This window comes from Coregonus lavaretus, assembly GCF_964263955.1.
Source record: "Coregonus lavaretus genome assembly, chromosome: 1".
In the NCBI taxonomy this organism is placed as follows: Eukaryota; Metazoa; Chordata; class Actinopteri; order Salmoniformes; family Salmonidae; genus Coregonus; species Coregonus lavaretus.
In genome coordinates, this window is record NC_139988.1 from 47,119,912 (window position 1) to 47,133,791 (window position 13,880).

The 13,880-nt window shown below is 42.3% G+C and overlaps 1 protein-coding gene across 8 annotated transcripts in view; it reads right to left on the reverse strand.

Moving 5' to 3' along the window:
- Positions 1-12,898, reverse strand: part of LOC311134016 (zinc finger SWIM domain-containing protein 8-like) — a 35,650-nt gene extending 22,752 nt beyond the window's left edge. For all 8 annotated transcript variants that reach the window (XM_084167635.1, XM_084167634.1, XM_084167633.1 and 5 more), the window contains exons 1-2: positions 11,051-12,898; positions 386-539 (exon numbers count right to left, since the gene is read on the reverse strand). In XM_084167635.1, the coding sequence (XP_084023761.1) occupies positions 386-539; positions 11,051-11,228 (332 nt within the window). In that variant the 5' untranslated portion in view covers positions 11,229-12,898. The remainder of the gene's footprint in view (positions 1-385; positions 540-11,050) is intronic.
- Positions 12,899-13,880: the final 982 nt, after the last annotated feature.

Below are 13,880 nucleotides of genomic sequence, written 5' to 3' on the forward strand. Positions count from 1 at the left end.
CTATAATATAGGTTTCCATTAAAATTGTCAAAAATAAACAAAAATGTGGATATGTAACCTGAATGCTATCCATTATTGGCAGAGGTTTGGAACTCTTTATGGTCTAACTTATACTGCCTGGTGATGTCACCAGGCAAGCCAAAACTCCAACCATGGAAAAAATCATGCTGATTAGAAGGTCCTGTGTAAATTGTATTCTCAACCAGTATAAGTTTTAGCTGTTGTACAATCTGATACAAAACACGGTAAAACATAATTTTGACTGCATTGGGCCTTTAACAACATTCCCACAAAGATCGAAGTGTCTCCAGAGATAGCTGAACATATTACGGAAATCCGAGACGATCTCAGATAGACTTCAGAGTGTGTGTACGTCCAGCCTTACCGGATGTCCTCTTCATTCTCAGGGAAGCTCCAGTAGGCGATGCGGAGCTGCAGCTGCTCAGGGACAGGAGGGTAAACCTTCTCCACCACCTCAAATGGGATGTGGAACGCCACCTGCTTGGCTGAAAGCTCCACCAGAGGGATGACCTGACCATCTAACAGAGACAGAGAGCAAGAGAGAATAAATGTTTCTGCCTTCAACCATATATGGAGGAAAGCAAGCAGTCTAAATAAACTGTGATGGCTGTGGTTCAGATGGTCAGAAGCCATCATGGTAAACCTATCAAGGACGGGGTCTAGTCAACTATTTTGACCTGTTGACAAAAACATTGCCTTTGTGCAAGTCTCCACACTCTCAACTCATGGCCCTTGCCTGGACTTCATCATGACTAGGGCCGAGAGTTTGTCTTGACCATGTGAACTGACCAGGAAAAACCATAAGCCTTAGTTCGAGGAAAAACCTGGGCTCCCATGTTACAAGTCAGTTCACGTGGTCAGGAAAAACTGCTGGGCTTATTTAGGACTTCAAGCTACCTTGGTCTCTCATCAGAGAGCAGGACAGCTGCCAAACCTGCAGCCCCGTCAGGAGCCTGTCCTGTCAGCCCAGGAAGGGTTTGGGTTTCCTGAGGGGTCCCGAACCCACACGACCCCTTCTCCAGACACAGCACTCTTACACAGCTATAGAGACCCTAAAAATAAAACTGTCACTAAAAACATCCTAGGCCTACCCAGAAACCGCTCCATCTTCAGCTGGCTTGGACTGTAGAGTTGACAACCAGAAAACTGCAATCCATCTAGTGTATGCTACAGTACCTGTAGACTTCCAGTCATTGTGCTAAAGCTAGTTAGCATTGGCTCGCACTAGTTAACTACCTCCAACTTTCTTCATACTGCAGGCAGTCATAAAAATGGCTTAATTGCCAGAATCTCGCAGTATCCCTTTAAATAAACCTTGTATTTCAGGCACTGAAATCACAGACGTGCAAACACAATGGCATGACAGGTAGTTCAGTCACAGAATAATAATAATAATAATAATAATAATAATAATAATAATAATAATAATAATAATAATAATAATAATAATAATAATAATAATATAGGCCTAGTCCAATAATGTACATTTGATGAATTGTCTTTCTGACAAATGAATTTCAGAAAGAAAAATTTAAAAATGACATTTGTGAGGTTACAGTTGAAGTCATAAGTTTACATACACCTCAGCCAAACACATTTAAACTCAGTTTATCACAATTCCTGACATTTAATCCTAGTAAAAATTCCCTGTCTTAGGTCAGTTAGGATCACCACTTTATTTTAAGAATGTGAAATGTCAGAATAATAGTAGAGAGAATGACTTATTTCAGCTTTTATTTCTTTCATCACATTCCCAGTGGGTCAGAAGTTTACATACACTCAATTAGTATTTGGTAGCATTGCCTTTAAATTGTTTAATTTGGGTCAAACATTTCAGGTAGCCTTCCACAAGCTTCCCACAATAAGTTGGCTGAATTTTGGCCCATTCCTCCTGACAGAGCTGGTGTAACTGAATCAGGTTTGTAGGCCTCCTCGCTCGCACACGCTTTTTCAGTTCTGCCCACAACTTTTCTATAGAATTGAGGTCAGGGATTTGTGATGGCCACTCCAATACCTTGACTTTGTTGTCCTTAAGCCATTTTGCCACAACTTTAGAAGTATGCTTGGGGTCATTGTCCATTTGGAAGACCCATTTGCGACCAAGCTTTAACTTCCTGACTGATGTCTTGAGATGTTGCTTCAATATATCCACAATTTTCCTTCCTCATGATGCCATCTATTTTGTGAAGTGCACCAGTCCCACCTGCAGCAAAGCACCCCCACAGCATGATGCTGCCACCCCCGTGCTTCACGTCGGGATGGTGTTCTTCGTCTTGCAAGCATCCCCCTTTTTCCTCAAAACATAACGATGGTCATTATGGCCAAACAGTTCTATTTTTGTTTCATCAGACCAGAGGACATTTCTCCAAAAAGTACAATCTTTGTCCCCATGTGCAGTTGCAAACCATAGTCTGGGTTTTTTTATGGCGGTTTTGGAGCAGTGGCTTCTTCCTTGCTGAGCGGCCTTTCTGGTTATGTCGATATATAGGACTCGTTTTACTGTGGATACAGATAATGTTGTACCGATTTCCTCCAGCATCTTCACAAGGTCCTTCGCTGTTGTTCTAGGATTGATTTGCACTTTTCGCACCAAAGACTTATGCACACATGACTGTAAGTCGCTTTGGATAAAAGCGTCTGCTAAATGGCATATTATTATATTATAAAGTACGTTCAACTCTAGGAGACAGAACGCGTCTCCTTCCTGAGCGGTATGACGGCTGTGTGGTCCCATGGTGTTTATACTTGCTTACTATTGTTTGCTCAGATGAACGTGGTACCTTCAGGCGTTTGGATGAACCAGACTTGTGGAGGTCGACATTTTTTTTCTGAGGTCTTGGCTGATTTCTTTGGATTTTCCCATGATGTCAAGCAGAGGCACTGAGTTTGAAGGTAGGCCTTGAAATACATCAACAGGTACACCTACAATTGACTCAAATTATGTAAATTAGCCTATCAGAAGCTTCTAAAGCCATGACATCATTTCTGGAATTTTCCAAGCTGTTTAAAGGCACAGTCAACTTAGTGTATGTACACTTCTGACCCACTGGAATTGTGATACAGTGAATTATAAGTGAAATAATCTGTAAACAATTGTTGGAAAAATTACTTGTGTCATGCACAAAGTAGATGTCCTAACCGACTTGCCAAAACCATAGTTTGTTAACAAGAAATTTGTGGAGTGGTTTAAAAACGAGTTTTAATGACTCCAACCTAAGTGTACGTAAACTTAAACTGTAGGTGTGCATGACTCCTTTGTCAGGATGACGCAGAACATGTTGTATTGTTTCTCAAATTCATGTTGACCAACTCTTCAGAAAAGGAAATAAGATGACAACCAAGCTAGGCCCAGCATACAACCACTACACACCCAAAACAAAGCCCTGGCCCTCAGCGGACACCATCCTCATCCCCTCTCCTAATATAACAGGTTATAGGGGCTGACTCCTGGTTTTCATGGAGAAGGGCATGTAGGGCCAAAGGCATCAATGGTGGTGTATCACCACCACAGCTATTCCACACATACTGCCATCTTCACATCTCATCAAATCACCCACCACCAGAGCAGTGCTAGCAACTGTTTTAGTTTGAGTTCTAGGAACCTATAACAAAACAAAATTATATTTAGGCTAGTTGAATTGAGTTACTGGAGTTATTGCGTTACAACTAGTGGGGGAAATAAAATGTATGTTTCTATTGGCTTAAGCCCAAGGCAGTTGTGTGAATTCTATGGCATTAGATACTAGGCTTGAGCTTTTCATGCTCGACAAACAGAGAACCAAGGTGATTTACATCTCTATAAACTAGTGCTGAGCGATTAGTGCTTTTTGAGATTGGTTCGGTTTCGGTTCTATTATTTGAAAAATATTCATTTTTCAATTTCTGTTTCCTTACAAACAAACAAAAACATTAAATAAATGATCAAATAATGACATTAAAATGATTTGAGCTTCCCTCAGCCATCACCTGCCTTTTTCCTGACAGTGGGTTGAATGAATAATAACAATTAATAAAGAGCCCCATGATGGTAGTGAATGCCCATTACTGCTTATCACTAATCATAATTTATTCACATTACTTACTTTAATAACATATTTAAGTTGTGTATATTACTTATTTTTAATCCCTTAAACTTAGTCTTATCCCATCTCTGCTCAGGCAGTAGCAGCCAGACAACCATCTAATGTTCTCTGTGCTCCCCATTGAACGATTCATCCTATTTAGCTAGGCTAGTAGTTTTACTAGTTCTTCAATTTGACTAGTTCTTCAAAAGTGGATAAGGCATACTTTCAAGACTGCTTATTAGCAACTACTTCAACTATCAAATCGGGTAGAGCTACCTCATGAACTGTCTCTGTGCCGTAGAGCTCGCCAGCTTGTAGTCCCAAAAAACGGAAATTAGTTAGCATTTTATACCTTTGGTTCATTGGGCATTCCTACGCAGGCTCAGGAGATCTTATACATTTTTTTCTATTAAATAATATCAGTCAGATAAGATGGATGACCTTTATGTGCTCAAAATAAGTCAGTTGCTAACAAGTCGCTAACTATCAGAAATGGAACTACAACATCAGTCGTAAAAATTCTCACGTCACTACGCCGACCACGCACACTAGTCTATGCTACAGTCCGCCAAAAAGCTAGTTAGCTTCCTGCTTACCAGCTTGAACAAAAACACAAGGGTGGTATATTGGTCTGCTCCAGGCTGCAACCATCTCTTCAGCGGGAAGGTGCTCATTTTATCGGTTCCCGGACGATGTTGTCCAGAAAAAACTTTGGGTCTGTCTGATAAGGTAAACTAAGCCTGTTAGCTAGACATAAAAGGCATGCGATCTGAGGTGTAGTTTAATTTTTTACATGTTAGCACATCATTAGCTTTTTACTTGTTTTGATTACATAAATGCTACAAAATCCATAAAAATTGATGTTATCTGATTAGATTATCTCATACAACAAAACATTTAAGATCGCCTAAGCGTGTGTTTACCACAGACCTTATTTTCAGCGTTTATCCAAAAACCCTACAAAAAGAAAAATCCTCATAGGCTTTGGCCAACTAGCCATGGCAGTTAGCCTGTTAGTGCCTACAAAAAGCCGTCCGTAAAGTAAAAAAGCGACAGTTCCCTTCTTTCAATGTTGTCAGACATGAAGGCAGTCGAAGAGTGAAAGCTTGATCCCCATACAGCGGGGGACTGACTTTATGCTAAATATCTTGTGCGAGTTCAGTGATGCCAATTTAGCAATTGTGTTGCTATATCTAGAAACTTTTCAGACTGCCCTGGCAACTTTTTTTCCAAACAGGAACTTTTAGCAACTTTTGAAAAGTGACTCAAACGCTAAAATGCACACATTTTCCCTCTAAATGACAAAAACTATTTTCTCTGTCACACACTGGCTGCAAAAGTGCATTGTGATGTCAGCAGCAGGCGCTCAGCTCGTGCACAGGCAGCAGCAGGCCAGCCAAGCAGCACAACAACCTGGAGAGAGCTGGAGAGAGATGCCTAGCGCACGCATCATTATTTCAGTTAAGTTGCTTGTTCAATAAAATAGCATATATACCTTGTCATTAGCTTGTACCTATAATTGTTGATCAGTTAGGTAGCATGTTAACTAACAACCAATACATTGCACAAAACTATAATTGTTCAGAATGTGTAGGTTTACTAGTTTTAAGAAAATAAATAAAATGTAATTGTTCAATAATGTGTAATTGTTCAATAATTCAATGTGTTGTGTTTAAAAATAAAAAGATCTGATCATATAAAATGTGTTGTGTTTATATTACATTTACATTTTAGTCATTTAGCAGATGCTCTTATCCAGAGCGATTTACAGTTAAGTGAGTGCATACATTTCCATACTGGCCCCCATGGGAATCGAACCCACAACCCTGGCGTTGCAAGTGCCATGCTCTACCAACTGAGCTACACGGAGATATTACTTTTTCAAATAAAAATATGTGATAATAAACAAACAAATCTAAACTAACAAATGTCAAATCATATTTGTCGCCGAGATGGCCAGTCACTTTGAGTAACGTTATTGTGTATTCTACGTAATCACGCAATGACATCACAACATCATTTAGCAACAAATCTACCTGCCTCTAGCAACTTCCCCTGAAAATTAGTTGGCAACACTGTGTGCGACAGGTCCACTACAGAAAGGTCTGTGTGTGTGTGTGTGTGTGTGTGTGTATGTGCTACTGTCTGTGGCCAGAAACAGGCGCAATGGATTATGGTCATGGAAGTTAAGTTCAGCGCAGAAACTTGGTAATTAAGTAGAATATTTGCCTAATGAAAACTACAACTTCCAATCAGCCCAGCATCCCACATAGTTCTTGGCCTAATTTCTCTCGTGAATAATTTGATTTCTCTCTAGAGAAACGGCGCCGTAACAAGGTCTCGCAGAGTCTTTGTTGCCATCCAGTCACTGCCAGTTGCACAGTGACTAACTCCTTACTGACCAATCAGGAGAGAGCAGGGGGGGTGCCACGCTCAAACAGCTGTTCCATTGTAGAGTGGTGAAAAGGTGAACGATTGCTGCTCACGCACATGCCCAGTAGGGTATGTGCTTACTGGCTCTCTCCAGTCTGTGGTTAGGAAGAAGGAGATTAACAGAGCCAACAGATGCATTGGGCCTAACCAAAACCCTAACCATACCCTACATTTTGAGCAATTGAGATAGAGATATAGGCTAGCCTTCATGGGTAACCTTCAGTAAAATCTCTTAGTAATCTCACTTTTTTGGGGATCTGACCGTGATTTTAGATTATAGGATTTTAAGGTTTGGCAACTCTTTCGTGCAAGATCTGCAGCAATATGCAGATTCATAATACTAAACCACAATCCCCAGCTCTGAAGTAAATGACCTGCACAAGACAAAGCCCTCTATATAGCCCACAGCTGACTCCACTCCACCCTTCCCCCACCACTCCTTAAACGCAAACAAACAGGCCTGCCCGCACACACACCCTCCCTCCCCCAAACTCCCCTAGCTGAGGCTTCGAATAAATAGTTCTCCCCCCACCGGTTCCATACTTGCTTGTTCAACGCACACGGGTCGGCGCTCTGTTTGACCCTCCCCAGCTGCCGTCCAATAAGACAGCTCAGAGAACTCAGCTGAAACAGTTACTCCAGGACCCCCACTCACACACGGACCCCCAGTGTACAACTCTACCCACACAGCCAGGCTGGCCAGCCTTACAAATCATTGACAGATTAAGTCACTCCAACAGCACTATCCTAGACTCCCTGCGGACCTGTCATCTTTTCACTCCCTCCTCTCTACATTTTCTTCCTCTGTTTCTGCTGCTAAAGCCACTTTCTACCACTCTAAATTTCAAGCCTCTGCCTCTAACCCTAAGAAGCTCTTTGCCACCTTCTCCTCCCTGCTGAATCCTCTTCCTCCTCCCTCTCTGTGGATGACTTCGTCAACCATTTTGAAAAGAAGGTTAACGACATTCAATCCTCATTTATTAAGTCAAATGACACCGCTGGTCCTGCTCACACTGCCCTACCCTATGCTTTTACTTCTTTCTCCCCTCTCTCTCCAGATGAAATCTTGCAACTTGTGACGACCGGCCACCCAACAACCTGCCCGCTTGACCCTATCACCTCCTCTCTTCTCCAGACCATTTCTGGAGACCTTCTCCCTTACCTCACCTCACTCATCAACTCATCCTTGACCGCTGGCTATGTCCCTTCTGTCTTCAAGAGAGTGAGAGTTGCACCCCTCCTCAAAAAACCTACACTCGATCCCTCCGATGTCAACAACTACAGACCAGTATCCCTTCTTTCTTTTCTCTCCAAAACTCTTGAGCGTGCCGTCTCTAGCCAACTCTCCTGCTATCTCTCTCAGAATGACCTTCTTGATCCAAACCAGTCAGGTTTCAAGACTGGTCATTCAACTGAGACTGCTCTTCTCTGTGTCACGGAGGCTCTCCGCACTGCTAAAGCTAACTCTCTCTCCTCTGCTCTTGTCCTTCTAGACCTGTCTGCTGCCTTTGATACTGTGAACCATCAGATCCTCTTCTCCACCCTCTCCGAGTTGGGCATCTCCGGCGCTGCTCACTCTTGGATTGCGTCCTACCGGACAGGTCGCTCCTACCAGGTGGCGTGGCGAGAATCTGTCTCCGCACCACATGCTCTCACCCCTGGTGTCCCCCAGGGCTCAGTTCTAGGCCCTCTCCTATTCTCTCTATACACCAAGTCACTTGGCTCTGTCATATCCTCACATGGTCTCTCCTATCATTGCTACGCAGACGACACACAATTAATTTTCTCCTTTCCCCCTTCTGATAACCAGGTGGCGATGTATGCATCTCTGCATGTCTGGCAGACATATCAGTGTGGATGTCGGATCACCACCTCAAGCTGAACCTCGGCAAGACGGAGCTGCTCTTCCTCCCGGGGAAGGACTGCCCGCTCCATGATCTCGCCATCACGGTTGACAACTCCATTGTGTCCTCCTCCCAGAGGGCAAAGAACCTTGCCTTGCCCTGGACAACACCCTGTCGTTCTCCGCTAACATCAAAGCGGTGACCCAATCCTGCAGGTTCATGCTCTACAACATTCGCAGAGTACGACCCTACCTTACACAGGAAGCGGCACAGGTCCTAATCCAGGCACTTGTCATCTCCCTTCTGGATTACTGCAACTCGCTGTTGGCTGGGCTCCCTGCCTGTGCCATTAAACCCCTACAACTTATCCAGAACGCTGCAGCCTGTCTGGTGTTCAACCTTCCCAAGTTCTCTCATGTCACCCCGCTCCTCCGCACACTCCACTGGCTTCCAGTTGAAGCTCGCATCTACTACAAAACCATGGCGCTTGCCTATGGAGCTGTGAGGGAACGGCACCTCCTTACCTTCAGGCTCTGATCAGACCCTACACCCAAACAAAGGCACTACGTTCATCCACCTCTGGCCTGCTAGCCCCCCTACCTCTACGGAAGCACAGTTCCCGCTCAGCCCAGTCAAAGCTATTTGCTGCTCTGGCACCCCAATGGTGGAACACGCTCCCCCATGACGCCAGGACAGCGGAGTCACTGACCACCTTCCGGAGACACTTGAAACCCTACCTCTTTAAGGAATACCTGGAATAACAGTAATCCTTCTACACCCCCCCTCCCCCAGTGGTGGTTGTCCCACTGGCTATCCTATGTTGAATGCACCAATTTGTAAGTCGCTCTGGATAAGAGCATCTGCTACATGACTAAAATGTAAATAAAAAATAAATAAACTATCCTCAATGAAATCAAAGTAAAAAAATAAATTTAAAAAAGTACAGTACCAGTCAAAAGTTGACACACCTACTCATTCCAGGGTTTCTTTATTTTCACTATTTTTTTAATTGTAGAATAATAGTGAAGACATCAAAACTATGAAATAACACATATGGAATCGTGTAGTAACCAAAAAAGTGTTAAACAGGATATGACTCCTTTGTCAGGATGACGCAGAACATGTTGTATTGTTTCTCAAATTCATGTTGACCAACTCTTCAGAAAAGGAAATAAGATGACAACCAAGCTAGGCCCAGCATACAACCACTACACACCCAAAACAAAGCCCTGGCCCTCAGCGGACACCATCCTCATCCCCTCTCCTAATATAACAGGTTATAGGGGCTGACTCCTGGTTTTCATGGAGAAGGGCATGTAGGGCCAAAGGCATCAATGGTGGTGTATCACCACCACAGCTATTCCACACATACTGCCATCTTCACATCTCATCAAATCACCCACCACCAGAGCAGTGCTAGCAACTGTTTTAGTTTGAGTTCTAGGAACCTATAACAAAAACAAAACAGAAATTATATTTAGGCTAGTTTAATTGAGTTACTGGAGTTTATTGCATTACAACTAGTGGGGGAAATAAAATGTATGTTTCTATTGGCTTAAGCCCAAGGCAGTTGTGTGAATTCTATGGCATTAGATTCTAGGCTTGAGCTTTTCATGCTCGACAAACAGAGAACCAAGGTGATTTACATCTCTATAAACTAGTGCTGAGCGATTAGTGCTTTTTGAGATTGGTTCGGTTTCGGTTCTATTATTTGAAAAATATTCATTTTTCAATTTCTGTTTCCTTACAAACAAACAAAAACATTAAATAAATGATCAAATAATGACATTAAAATGATTTAAGCTTCCCTCAGCCATCACCTGCCTTTTTCCTGACAGTGGGTTGAATGAATAATAACAATTAATAAGAGCCCCATGATGGTAGTGAATGCCCATTACTGCTTATCACTAATCATAATTTATTCACATTACTTACTTTAATAACATATTTAAGTTGTGTATATTACTTAGTTTTTATTTGATTACTTATTTTTAATCCCTTAAATTTAGTCAATCCGACGTCTGCATTGGCCATGCAGCATTTACAGTGATATGGCCTCTGCAGAAGTCAGGGCATTCATACTTCTTGCGCTTCGCGGAGCAGCGCAGAGCTGTTGTGAAGGAAGTTGTCAAGGAAGTTGTCAAGGAAGTGAGTTTGTGTTTATATAGGACCTCCCGCCCTCACCTACCGTCAACCAATCATGTCAATGCGGATCTATACAGAGCTCTCCGCATTGGTACAAAATTTGAGAGGTGCACGGCAATGCGGTACAGAGCTCAATTTGGCCTCTGCGTGCCTCCGGAGGCTCCGTAATTGCATCACACCATTCATACAGCGCCTCCGACCACATTTTCGGATAAAGCATAAATTGGCTCTTAGTGAAGAGGATGTGCAAGCCATCATCTGGAAGCGGGCTACTGCATGAATGTAATGCTTGTGTGAAATGTTCACAAGAAAACACTGACATCCAACAAATTCAGATTCAGGACAGGCTTTCAGATGTTTTGGATCCATCATCACAGGCATAAGAGAAGTAAGAACTCATGCTGGCCACCACACAATGTTATTTGGTAACAAGCATCAAGTGGTTTTATGTGGTCAAAGGTCAATATGAGTATGAGGACACTGAAAGTGTAATAAGAGGATGTGAGTACAAGTAACAGAATGGAAGGTGAAGTGTGTGTTTACCTTTAATCTTAACTGTAGGAGAATTTGGTCCAGCAGACTGTTTTCTCCATCCCCTCCAGTTCTGACACAGACTCTCAGCTTCTGATATGAAGGAGCAGAGCGAGTCCTCCTCGAACCGGTCAGAATCTTCGAAGGAGAACCTCTCTCCGTCTTCCCACTCGGCGAACATTAGTTCCATTACATCCACTATAGGCTATATAACTCAGGATTCAAATGGACTGTACAATAGCCAAGGCCTTCCGTCAAAATATATATATTTTTTAATGGGTGAGAGCTGCCCACCACTGACAGGCAGCAGAAACAAAGAAGACGTCCACAAGTCTCCAGTAAAATTTTGGGGATGGGTGAGCGCAACACAACCAAAACACTGCTGAGAGCTCACTGTGGTCTTGCAGGCGAGCTACACAGTAAAACAATAATATCCATTCTCAATGGTAGGGGGGGAAAAAATACTTTCTCGTCACAAATTGTACCAAATTAGTATTCAGTATCTGGAAAAGGGAGGCACAACTACGGAACACAAGGACTTTTTATCTTTCTTACCAAGGCCTTGACATTTAGGGTGATAACTTATCTGAGACACTGTATAGCCATGTCGTCTGTGAAAGTTGATCCCAGTCCGGTAACAATTTACTTTCTGTCCCCTACCACCACTCAGTTTCGAGTTGGACTGTTTCTGCTCGACTGTCTAGTTGAGTGGACAGTACTTCGAGGGAGACGACCCCCACTCGCTTACAAGTCACTCATACAGACACATTTTGATAGGGTTAACTACTTTTAATGAAACACTTTCTACATTGGCTAAGATTAACCCAACCCGTCAAAATAAATATTGACGTCAAGTATTGTACTTAACTTTAAATCTACATAAACGTAACTTGTTTTCCTCCATTTCCTACCTCCTCCCCTTCTTGACGAATCAGCTATGCTACACACTGCCCGTCTCGAGACAACTGTACAGAATGTTCCAAAAGCTTGCAAGCAATGAAATCTAGCAGGCCTATTTAATTTCCCCTGGGGATAAAACGTGAATAAAATAACAAGTATAATCCAGATAGCTACAGTCTCTCATTCTTTATTTGACAGACATTCACTACTCAAACTTGAGGAGCTGATAGCTTGTTAATAGTTTAGCTAGTTGGCTAATGCTAGCTAACTGCTAATGCTAACTAGCCAGCTAGCTGCAGTAGTAAGCCAACACTGGCCAACAAGAGTAGCTTGCTAAATTAGCTAGCTAACATCTTTAAAATGCAAGAGTCTCGATTGTCATTATTCACAATCATTATGGCTAAGATTTCTAATTTAAGGGAAATATTGAAAGAAGATTAGCTAGTTTCTACAAATACTGTCTCTGGCAGGATACCCTTGGTCCTAATCCGAGTCTCAAAGCCCTAGCTAGCTACGGTACACAGCAGCACCCGCTCCAACAAGGGCTTTGGTGTTTGTTTACCTTGACACCTTTAAAGAACTACACATCCGTCAAACTTGACTGACTATACACTATTTTCGAGCAACGGTCTTCGGTAATGATGCACGGGCAGTTTAGTATTTGTTGGATTGCAAACCTACGCTATCAGCTAATACCTTGATTCGAATTTATTTTCCTTTGTATTTTCAAAAAAAGCTTATTCGCTCGAGCCCCACTGGTTCCCGATGACTCCTAGTCCGGATACTGTAAAAAACAAAGAGAGAAAAAAAAGACCCTTTTTCCCTACTGACACCGGTAGTCCTACCGTTCCCACGTTGTCTTGAGCCTTCTAACGACACCGGGGTCCCTCCAAATTGTCTCAACAGTCCCCCGCTCTTCCACTCTTCCCTGGTCGGGAAGATGGCTATTCTGCTATTCTGCTCTCGTAGGCTTCAGCTTGGCTGTCGCCTCTATCAGCTGATTTTAACTTCCGCCTCGTTTTCGCTGGCGTCAAACTCTCATCTAGCTGTACAGATCCGAGCATAGGCACCACCAAAATTGACCCTTTTCACACCACTATCACTCAGATTTTAGAGTGGTCAGTAATTGCCCTTTGGACAATACTTTAAAAAAAAAACTGAAATTACGATTGTCTGCATTCATGGCCTAATTGGTTTTGACAACTTTATATGCTGAAAGTAGGAATGCAAAAAGTATGTTTCAGCCTTTTGTTCTTTTGTCTAGGCCTATGCAGGCTGTTGTTTCACGCAAACCATAGATGGGCCATGTGTTCACTAGACATGTATATTTTGCTTGTATATTTCGTATTTGATCTAGATTCATTCTATTGTACTAGGTACTGATTTATAGATTTTCTGATGTATTTTCTTGACCAATCATGTGACATATGCAATTATTGAAATAGAAACCAGGTGTGTGTGCCGACAATTTACACTGATCATGGCCTGAGGCCGAAACGTTTGTGTTTTGTTTTCACCTTTTATTTATGCACTTTCTTGCACTATGATATATTGTTTGGGCACCATGATGTTTCAATAAACATCTTTATTTTGCATTCAAGTCTCAGTTGTGGATCTATTCCTTTTTTCGGCAGTGTGCTGGTCTCTATTACTTCCAGTTCACTAGCCACCAAAAATAATTCTCAAATTATTGCACCATTAAATTCATAATCAGTTGAGTAGTATTTTTGTTAAAGGCCCAATGCAGTCGTTTTTATCTCAATATCAAATAATTTCAGGGTTACGATTAAGTACCTTACTGGAATAGTTTTCCATTAAAATTGTAAAACATTAACAAAAATAGCTTTTTAGCTAAAAACAAGCAATAATTTTGCTAGGACTGTCTGGAGAGGTCTGTGTGAAGAGGGGAGAGTTATGTAATCTTAAAATTAGCTGTTATTGG